The sequence below is a fragment of the Chiloscyllium plagiosum genome, chromosome 14 (genome assembly GCF_004010195.1).
Source record: "Chiloscyllium plagiosum isolate BGI_BamShark_2017 chromosome 14, ASM401019v2, whole genome shotgun sequence".
Classification (NCBI taxonomy): Eukaryota; Metazoa; Chordata; class Chondrichthyes; order Orectolobiformes; family Hemiscylliidae; genus Chiloscyllium; species Chiloscyllium plagiosum.
The window spans coordinates 7024597-7036086 of NC_057723.1; the positions used below are offsets into that span (position 1 = coordinate 7024597).

Genomic DNA, 11490 nt, shown 5'->3' on the forward strand with positions numbered 1-11490 from the left:
ACCCTTAAACTCTCTTTAAACTCCCACATCTGACAAGAAGTACTTATCACTGCAAAGGCCATTTTTGCTCCTTCACAATCTACAGACCCAGAAAATAGCACTGTCTTATTCCTCTACAAACACTGCCCCAGGTTAAATTAATAGTTATGGCTTATATTTTAAGTTTAATCAAGAGACTTATCTCCAAAAACATATAATCAAGAAAGAACCCACTGTACTAACTACTGCAGCCTTTCTCTTGGACAGACTTAAAACAACAATTAACTTATCTGATTCTGTGCTGTGAACTTCACCCAAACCGGTTTCTCCAAGATTAGTTGTGTAATTCACTGTTTGTTAATTTTCCCAGACGCACTCTGATGTCCAGCGACACATGGATTCAAAAACTGCAAAGGCAGCAACTGTGTAGGTTCTCTCTCTCTCTCTCTCTCTCTATGTCCTGCACTGTCCTCACCATGAGCTTCCTTTGTCTGCTCTTCTCCCTTTTAAAAATGCTGTTGTTTTGACTTTTTTTTCCCAAAGTTCCAAAACAATGCAACAGCATACAAAACAATCATTGCTGCTCCTGGAATTCGAGGAAATTACCTCCAGCACCTAAAATACCTCACAAAAAGGAGCAGCTCTTACAGCCAGAAATTTTTCCCGCCCTCCATCTTGGATTACCCAGAATCCAGTAGTTCTAAAGGGTTGCAGTTGGGGGCCTTTGCTTTAACACAAGTTTCTCCTTGGAACCTGTCTTATTGAAGGGGAAGTACACTAACCTCGTGTTCCCTCCTCATTTGCCTATTTTGTGCCATGTAACCTGATGTGGCCCATGCTGGTGGCTGGGTGAATATAGAGCAGTGGATCCAGCAATGTGCCTGGATAGTGTTTGCCCATTTTGTGATACCAACCTCTATCTGCGTGTCACATACTGCTGTCACTCCTCCTTTTGACTCCATTACCGCAACAAAAATTAGAAATATAGAATCCCTACAGTGTGCAAGTCCACACCAATCCTCTGAAGAGTATCCCACTCAGACTCATTCCTCTACATTTACCCCTGACTAATGCATCTAACCTACACATCCCTGAACACTATGGGCAATTTAACATGGCCAATCCACCCTAACCTGCACCTCTTTCGGATTGTGGGAGGAAACCAGAGTAAACCCACACAGACACAGGAAGGATGCGCAAACTCCACACAGACAGTCACCCGAGGCTGGAATTGAACCCGGGTCCCTGGTGCTGTGAGGCAGCAGTGCTAACCACTGAGCCACCGTGCTGCCCCAAACTAGGTTGAACCACTGCATCACTGTAACAAAACAAAACCACAAACTGATTGTTAACAGAAGCTTTATAGAAGGGAACGAAAACTTGCCAAACCAAAGGAACATAGTTTAGGGTGATGCTCCACCCCACAGCCTCTGCTCTACTCACTGGTCTCCAGCAGCACTCTTCCTTTTATATTGGGACTTTAGACCTGTTTCAGTAACAGTGATAGAGAATGAACCACTGGTATGTCTTTATAGGAAGAAGCATTTCCCTTAACAAGATGTAATTTATTACATGATACCAAAATGTACAAATTATCCAGGGTAGCTGGACATAATTATTAAGACTTTTAGGAGCCAAGGTGACACATCTGATCTGACTGGGATTTTGAGATAGGCTTCTCAATCATTCACCCAGAGCTCTCTGCCATCGTTAGATTGGGTGGAACCCAAAATGCAATTTCTAATATTAACCATTCCTTTTGCAACATCTAACACAAGTTCCAGCTAACTGTGGCCCTGAAAGACAGGCTCTCCCTCTGAAAGGGAACACTGCGCTGAATGAAAGGAGATTTTTGATCCAACATCCAAAGCTTTCGTACTGCAGTGCCCCTGCCTCTGGGCCAGAAACACAGGGTTCACATCTCTCCTGAGCACCTGATGGCTAAGGAAGGTGTGTCCTAACAGGCCGATTGTCGATCTGTGGATCTGATTGTGTCGGGGGTGGGAGACTTTTGTGGTTGGTCAGGTCGGTGAGGTAGCCGCAGTATAATCAGCTTCTCCATGTTAAAACAAAAACCCATGCACACGCTCCGGCCTTAATCAGACACCATCCACAATCGAAGGATATATCACTTCAGTCTGATGCAGGGGAAGCTGATAAAGCAGAGCACTGGGGTTGGGCTGGCGGAGAGTACAGTCCAGGGAGTATGTTTTTCTTGTTCATTGACGGGATACAGCTATTGCTGACTGGAACTGCCAGTGGGAAGTTAAGAATCAACCGCATTGCTGTGAGTCTGGAGTCACGTGTAGGCCAGACCAGGTAGAGATAGCAGCCTTTCCTTCCCTAAAGGGCATTAGTGGAGCTAATGGGTTTTCCTCTGACCATCAGGAACAGTTTCATGCTCATCATCAGACTAAAATCCCTGAGTTTTATTGAATTCAAATTTCACCAACTGCCTTATGAAGGTTTTGAATCCAGGTGCCCTTGGATCTATAGATTAATAGCCCAGTGATAATGCCACTAGACCAGCACCTCCCCAAAGTACATTGGCCAATGCGACTCAATCTCACAAGTGGAAGAAGCCTCTAAAATCAAGAATTAACAAATGGACCCGTTTTCTGCTTCTTCTTTAAGGTACATTCAGCATCCTCAGGGAGACAGAGACAATAACTACATAGTTCTCCAGCTAGTTGCTGTTAGATCCCTTCACTCTTATAGACTTAGAATAAAGATCAATATAATCATAACATTCCTGCTTTCACATTGTTTTTGTGACAACCCAGTCCACACCCAATCCTACCCAGCCATCTCCTCTTCCTTGTTGTGCATTAAAGTTGTTTTTGTTTCATTTCGTCACTTGACACATCGTCCAAACTCTGTTCCTTTTGATATATTTTTCTAATCAGCCTGAACAGAGATGATATTACACACCTCTGGAGCAGCCGGCCTCCCAGTCCAGGGGTAGGGGACATTACCACAAGAGCCTCTTCTGTTCTTTTCTAAACTAAATGTCACGAATGATTCTAATACTTTGCATTAAATCCAAAGCCTCCCAGTTAGTCAGCAGCTACCACTGCCAATCAAAACAAGGAATTAAAATAGATTGTAGGAGCTGTCAAGTCGGAAAACTGAGGCAGTTAAGTATGGGAAGGGTAAGCGCAGAGGGAGATGTTAATGTTCTTTACAATTATCTAATGTGGGAAGTCAGTGTTGTACAAACATTAGACTTGGCCTGGTTTTCTCTGCAGTGTCTATAACTGACAGATGTGTCTCCAGAAACGGATCGCTGCTCCATTGGTACCTCAACGGTCTGGTTGCCGTTCCCAATGCCCTTGGTCCTGCCAGTACATGTTGAAATTGCCTTCCAAGACATGTTCTCAGGTGACAAACGCAGTTACCCACTGCACCCTCCCAGCAGGGCCTCAGCCCGGTACCATTCCAACCTCCGATTCAGATACTTGTGGGTTCAGCTTCCAATTCAGCGGCTGTCAAGTTTCCAGCCACTTGAAACGCCTAAGCATTGACTTTCTTCGCATCATCTAGACACCCTCTTGTTACAGGAACATCTCTAGTAGGTGGTTTGAGCTTATTTAAACTTCAACAGCAAAGTTCCTGGTTAGAGCTACAGTCAGTTCTGCTATAAATTATGTTTCTTCAATGCAAATTGGCTATAATCTGATTAAAGAATTTAGACCATTATTTGTAGAAAACAAACTTTCCTTACTGTAAAGGCTATAACGCGATTCTGGTCCCATTAATTTAAATGGTGCTGCTATTATGCGATTTTCTTATAACTCGGGATTGCATGGGGACAGAACTAAAGCGTTATATTAGAATAAGGCTGTATTGGCTAATGAAGGTCCAGGGTACGTCATCTCAGAATAAAGAGCAGGCCATTTATTGGAAATGGTGTTGAGGTAAAAGATCTGCCATGGATCCAATTGAATGGTGGAACTAGCTGGATGGGCTGAATAGCCTCTTCCTTCAGCTGTGTCTGTGACACAGGGTTAACATGAAACATTCACCATGGGCGGCACATTGGCTAGCACTGCTGCCTCACAGCGCCAGGGACCCGGGTTCAATTCCCGCCTCAGACGACTGACTGTGTGGAGTTTGCACATTCTCCCCGTGTCTGCGTGGGTTTCCTCCAGGTGCTCCGGTTTCCTCCCACAGTCCAAAAATGTACAGGTTAGGTGAATTGGCCATGCTGAATTGTGTTAGGTGTAGGTGAATGGGTCTGGGTGGATTGCTCTTCGGAGGGTCGGTGTGGACTTGTTGGGCCAAAGGGCCTGTTTCCAAATTGTAAGTAATCTAATTTCCAACTTCTTATTGTCAGGAAACATCTCAGAGTGAACCAGTAACTCCAGGAGATGAGCCTGGAGCAGGTCTTCCCCAACATGGAAACCTAGAAAAAGAGGAGGCCATTCGGTCCATCCAGCCTGCCTCACCATTCAATATAATCATGGATGATCATCCATCGCAGTCCCTGGTTTTCACTTTTGCCCCACACACTTTGATCCCCATAGACACAAGAACCATATCTAACTCCTTCAAGACGTTTATCATCCCAAAAACTCTGTGGATCGTGGAGTCATGAGTCAGGAATTTGGTGTAATGGGCTCTGAAGCAGCAGTGGTTGCATGGAAACCGGGCTAAATGCAAAATTTTGTGAAGTCCCATTAAATTCTTGATTTCTGATCCATTTGTGGGTGTGGTTTATTGGACTACTCTCTGAGGCCCCATTGTAGCCGTTAAACAAACCTGGTGAAAAGTTCAGGGTTTTTGGACAACTCCTGCATTTTCATAGCCTTTAATGTCACATCCGGCTTCCTCAGTAACCCAGTCAACAAGCCCTCTGTCCTCACGCTCAAAAACTGAACACATCCTATTCCTTCCTCACTGATGACCCAGAATCATAGAAGGTTATGGCACAGAAGGAAGAACCTCAATCAGATAGAGTCACAGAGTCATACAGCATGGAATCAGAGCCTTTGCTCCAACTCATCCACTCTGACCAAATATCCTAAACCAATCTAGTCCCATTTACCAGCACTTGACCCATATCCCTCAGAATCCTTTATATTCGTATACCCATCCAGATGCTTTTTAAATGTTATAATTGTACTAGCCTCCATCACTTCCTCTGGCAGTTCATTCCACACACGTACCACCCTCTGTGTGAAAACGTTGCCCCTCAAGTCCCTTTTAAATCGTTCCCCTCTCACGTTAAACCTATGCCTTCTATTTTTGGACTGCCCAAAGAAAAAACCTTGTCTGTCTCCCCTATCCATGCCCCTCATGATTTTACAAACTTCTTTGAGGTCACCCTTCAGCCTCTGACGCTCCAGGGAAAACAATCCCATCCTATCCAGCCTCTCCCTATAGCTCAAACCCTCTAACCCTGGCAACATCCTTGTAAATCTTTTCTGAACCCATCTCCACTCGGTTGCAAATTCTTCAATCAATCCTCTAACTGAAGTTCCTCATTCCTGGAGCCATTGTTGTAATTGCTTCTGCACTCTCTCCAGTGTGTTCAGATCTTTCCTGTAACCTGTTCCCAATCCTCTGGCTGAGGTCAAACAAGTATCTTGTACAAGTTCAATGTCACCTCCTTCCTCTTACTCTGTGCCCTGTTAATAAAGCTGAGAATATTGTATGCTTTACTTATTGCTCTCTCTCCCTGTCTTGCCACCTTCAACGAGGTGTGCATTTTTACCCCTAGGTCCTCCTGCTCCTCTGCCCCCTTTAGTATTGCTGCATGGTAGGTCTTTCCCCTCTCCTCTCCACCCTCCCACCCTTCAAACAGTGACACTCTGGGTTTGGGAAGAGCAGAGATGGAGAAATTCAAAGGACGAGACCCCTTACCTTCCATCTCCCCGTGGGCTTCGCGGGCAATGGCTGATGCCATTTCCTTTCTTTCCTTAATCAGTGCAGCGTATGATGACATGATAGCCCTCGGTTTGTCCAGTGACGAGAATCTGCAGACAAGAAAGTCAATGGAAGATGTTGGCTGAGAAATTGGTTCCAGACGTAAAGTCTATTCGAAATCTCACCTCTCGCCCAGCTTATGCTCAGAGGCAATATTTTACAATAGGAAAATCTCCAAAATGCAAGTCCCCCCAGCTCTCAGTTATATCTGGATTGAATCTCTGTAAACCTAATGTAGCTCAGAATAATACAGAGACAGTTCTAAACTCAGATGGTCTATTTTCATGACTAAAAGCCCTGTATCACTTTACAGAACTTTCAATGTACATATGGTTAGGAGCAGAATGTCAAATCTCTCTCTCTCTCTCTCACTCTTTCTCTCTGTCTGTCTTTCTGTCTCTCTCTCTCTCTCTCTCTCATCCCCCCTCCCCCCCACCCCCACCTTGGAAATGTGACTTGAAAGAAGTTCTGAGATTTAGATATTAATGATCTGAAACCTGCATCCCCATTCTAAGTGATTAAAGACTTAACAGCAATCTCGGTTTGTTCAATACATCGCATCAGTTGTATGACACTTTGATCTTTACTATAAATTCTGTGTCCTATGATCCTGCCCCATGAGCTACCTGACAAAGGAGCAATTCTCCGAAAGCTAGTGCTTCCAAATAAACCTGTTGGAGTACAACCTGGTGTTGTGTGATTTTTAACTCTGAGAGAAGAAATTCCTCACCTCTACCTTAAATATGTGACCCCCTATTCTGTGATTACACCATTTGGTCCTAGACTCTCCCACAAAGGGAAACAACCTCTCTGCATCTGCTCTGTCAGGCCCCCTCAGAATCTTCTATATTTCAATCTGGTTGCCTCTCATTCTGACCTCCAAAAGGTTCAAACACAAACTGTTCAATCTCTCTTCATAGGAAAATCCCTCCATACCTCGGATCAGCCAATTGAATCTTCTCTGGTCTACCTCCAATACTCAAGTTTCCTGCCGTGACCCATTATAGGGCAGAGGGACACTTTGAGTTTGTTCTTGTCCTACCATGTTGGATGTTCCCTGTACCAGGCTGAACACTCAGATGCTCGTTGTTGTCTGTCAAGCAGTGGCACTTGGCTAAGACCAAATAAAGACCACCTTTAGTTGATGGCTGATTCTCAGCAGAGATCACACCAGAAGTGGAGAGTGAAAATACAAAACCTATCAAGGGTAATCCATTCTCAACACTGACTGCCATTTTTACCACACCTGAATCACAGCAAAACATCTCAAAATGCTTCACGAGAGCGATTATTACTTAGAGAGTTTGACACAGAGTTCCGTGAGGAGATATTAAGGACAGGTGATCAAAAGAGAGGTTGGTTTGAGAAGCAATTTAAAGGGGATGAGAGTATCAGAGAGTGTTTAGGAAGGAGCCCAATGTTCAAGCTCAGGAAACTGAGGGCACATTAGTCAAAGGTAAAATGGAAATGGTCAAGAGGTCAGAATTTTAGGAATGCCTAAATCACAGAATCCATACAGTGTGGGAACTGACCATTCAGCCCAACAAGCCCACACTGCCCCTCTGATGCGCATCCCACCCAGACCCATTTCCCTATAATCCTACATTTCCCATGGCTAATACACCTAACCCATACATCTCTGGACACAATGGGCAATTTAGCTTGGCCAATCCACCTAACCTGGGAGAAAGTGAGGACTGCAGATGCTGCAGGTCAGACCTGAAAAATGTGTTGCTGGAAAGGCGCAGCAGGTCAGGCAGCATCCAAGGAGCAGGAGAATCGACGTTTCGGGCATAAGGCCCGAAATGTCGATTCTCCTGCTCCTTGGATGCTGCCTGACCTGCTGTGCTTTCCCAGCAACACATTTTTCATCAAACCACCTAACCGCCACATCTTTGGATTGTGGGAGGAAACCCACGCAGACACGGGGAGAATGTGCAAACTCCACACAGACAGTTGCCCGAGGCTGGAATCAAACCCGGGTCCCTGGCACTGTGAGGCAGTAGTGTTGACCACTGGGCCACTGTACCACCCAGAGGTGACAGCAATACATGCCTTCTGAAGGCCAAAGTGACATACTGGAGTGGATAGAATGTGCAAGGCTGCATATGGCTTTGAAAACAATGATGGAAAAGTTAAAATCGAACCATTGACATAGTTTAATGGGTAAGGCCATTCAGCCCATTAAACCTGCGTCACCATTGAATTAGATCATAGCCAATTCTCTAATGTCACTTTCCCACACTAACTCCTTACCTCTCAATGTCCCTACCTTCAAGAAATCTGTTAATTGGTATGTCGAACCTGTTCAATGATTGAGTTTATATAGCCCTTTCAGGTACAAAATTCTATAGATTTACCACCATTTGAATGAAGAAGTACCTTTTTATTTCAGTCCTAAATGGTCTGAGCCTTATTGTGAGGTTATGTCCCTTGTTTCTACAGTCACCAGCCCAGTGGAAACATCCTATCTCTATTAACTCTGCCTGGGAAAACTTTATAGATTTCAATGAGATCACCTTGCATTCTTTGAAACACAAGGGAATACATGCACAGTATCCCCTCCTGATAAAGCTGATGAATGAACATAACTCTGTTGTGAGGATAAGTGCATTAGAAGATGGGGCTGAGTTTGAGTTTACAGATCCTTGCTGAAAAAAAGGTATGTGCTGTCAAAGGTTTCCATTCTGCACTCATCAGGACAGACGCAAGAATAGAAAACTTGTAAAAGCTCGAAGCAAAAACAGAAATTGCTGGAAAAGCTCAGCGGGTCTGGCAACGTGGAGAGAAATCCGAGTAAATGTTTCAGGTCTTTGGCCCTTCTTCAGGACTGATGGTAGCGAGGAAAATGTTTTTTTACTCAGAAGGTAGGATGGGAGGGAGGGGTAAGGGGTAAACGATAGAGAGAGATAGAGCCCAAAGAGAGAGAAAAACAGTTGGACAGACAAAGGAGTGGATAACAAGAGAGCAAAAAGCTAGAAGCTACATAATTTCAAGAACAGGGCCTAGTCCTATGAAGGCATTAAGGAACCTGCTCAGGTATTGTCTGTATTTGCTGGTGAATTCCTCCTGGCAAATGAGCAGTCAGAGTATACTCACCAAGTAATTACCACCATGTTTGTTATACAATATAAATTGTCATTACCTTTGAAATTTGGCATTTTTGCATCTGTCCTGATGAGTGTGAGATAAAAGTTTTGACAATATGTCTGTCTTTACCGCAATACACTGTACTAATGAGGAACTGGGATTGTATTATAGACTCCCTAGTAATCAACTGGAAATTGAGAAACAAATTTGTGAGGCGATTTCAGTTATCTGTAAGAATAATAGGGTGGTTATGGTAAAGGATTTTAACTTTCCAAACGTAGACTGGGACTGCCATAGTGTTAATGGTTTAGATGGAAAAGAATTTGTTAAGTGTGTAGAAGAAAATTTTCTGATTCAGTATGTGGAGGTACCTACTAGAGAAGGTGCAAAACTTGACCTACTCTTGGGAAATAAGGCAGGGCAGGTGACTGAGGTGTCAGTGGGGGAGCACTTTGGGGCCAGCGACCATAATTCTATTAGTTATAAATTACTGATGGAAAAGATAGATCAGATCTAACAGTTGAAGTTCTAAATTGGAGGAAGGCCAATTTTGACGGTTTTAGGCAAAAACTTTCAAAAGCTGATTGGGGGCAGATGTTTGCAGGTAAAGGGATAGCTGGTAAGTGGGAAGCCTTTAGAAATGAGATAACAAGAGTCCAGAGAAAGTATATTTCTGTTACGGTGAAAGGAAAAGCTGGTAGGTTTAGGGAATGCTGGATGACTAAAGAAATTGAGGGTTTGGTTAAGAAAAAGAAGGAAGCATATGTCAGGTATAGACAGGAGAGATCGAGTGAATCCTTAGAAGAATGTAAAGGCAGTAAGAGTATACTTAAGAAGGAAATCAGGAGAGCAAAAAGGGGACATGAGATAGCTTTGGCAAATAGAGTTAAGGAGAATCCAAAGGGTTTTTACAAATACGTTAAGGACAAAAGGGTAACTAGGGAGAGAATAGGACCCCTCAAAGATCAGCAAAGCAGCCTCTGTGTGGAGCCGCAAGAGATGGGGGAGATACTAAATGAGTATTTTGCATCAGTGTTTACTGTGGAGAAGGACATGGAAGATATAGAATGTGGGAAATAGCTGGTGACATATTGAAAAATGTCCATATTACAGAGGAGGAAGTGGTGGATGTCTTGAAATGCACAAAGGTGGATAAATCCCCAGGACCTGATCAGGTGTACCCAAGAACTGTGTAGGAAACCAGAGAAGTGATTGCTGGGTCCCTTGCTGATATATTTGTATCATCAATAGTGGTAAAAACAATGACTGCAGATGCTGGAAACCAGAGTTTAGATTAGTGTGGTGCTGGAAAAGCACAGCAGTTCAGGCAGCATCCGAGGAGCAGGAAAATCGACGTTTCGGGCAAAAGCCCTTCATCAGGAAGAGCTTTTGCCTGAAACGTCGATTTTCCTGCTCAAACGTCGATTTTCCTGCTCCTCGGATGCTGCCTGAACTGCTTGCTTTTCCAGCACCACTCTAATCTAAACCCCAGTATCATCAATAGTCACAGGTGAGGTGCCAGAAGATTGGAGGTTGGCTAACATGGTAGCATTATTTAAGAAAGGAGGTAAGGACAAGTCAGGGAACTATAGACCAGTGAGCCTGACATCGGTGGAGGGCAAGTTGTTGGAGGGAATCCTGAGGGACAGGATGTAAATGTATTTGAAAAGGCAAGGACTGATTAGGGATGGTCAACATGGCTTTGTGCGTGGGAAATCTTGTCTCACAAACTTGATTGAGGTTTTTGAAAAAATAACAAAGAGGATTGTTGAGGGCAGAGTGGTGGAAGTGATCTATATGGACTTCAGTAAGGCGTTTGACAAGGTTCCCCATGGGAGACTGGTGAGCAAGGTTAGATCTCATGGAATACAGGGAGAACTCACCATTTGGATACAGAAGTGGCTGAAAGGAATAAGACAGAGGGTGGTGGTTGAAGGTTGTTTTTCAGACTGGAGGCCTGTGACCAGTGGAGTGCCACAAAGATCCATGTTGGGTCTACAGCTTTTCACCATTTACATAAATGATTTGGATATGAACAGAGGAGGTACAGTTAGTAAGTTTGCAGATGACACCAAAATTGGAGGTATAGTGGACAGTGAAGAAGGTTACCTCAGATTACAAAGGGATCTTGATCAGATGGGCCAATGGGCTGAGAAGTGGCAGATGGAGCTTAATTTAGATAAATGCGAGGTGCTACATTTTGGGAAAGCAAATCTTACAGGACTTATACACTTAATGATAAGGTCCTAGGGAGTGTTGCTGAACAAAGAGACCTTGGAGTGCAGGTTCATAGCTCCTTGAAAGTGGAGTCGCAGGTAGATAGGATAGTGATTAAGGCTTTCGGTATGCTTTTTCATTTATTGGTCAGAGTATTGAGTACAGGAGTTGGGAGGTCATGTTGTGGCTGTACAGGGCATTAGTTAGGACACTTTTTGGAATACAGTGTGCTATTCTGGTCTCCCTGCTATAGGAAGGATGTTGTGAAACTTGAAA

At 43.9% G+C, this 11490-nt stretch overlaps 1 protein-coding gene across 1 annotated transcript in view; it reads right to left on the reverse strand.

Annotated features, from left to right (window-relative positions):
* LOC122556446 (myozenin-2) overlaps window positions 1–11490 on the reverse strand; it is a 40653-nt gene that overhangs the window by 16303 nt on the left and 12860 nt on the right. Inside the window, exon 2 of the mRNA XM_043703097.1 lies at window positions 5845–5957. Coding sequence (XP_043559032.1) covers window positions 5845–5926 — 82 coding nt within the window. The 5' untranslated portion in view covers window positions 5927–5957. The remainder of the gene's footprint in view (window positions 1–5844; window positions 5958–11490) is intronic.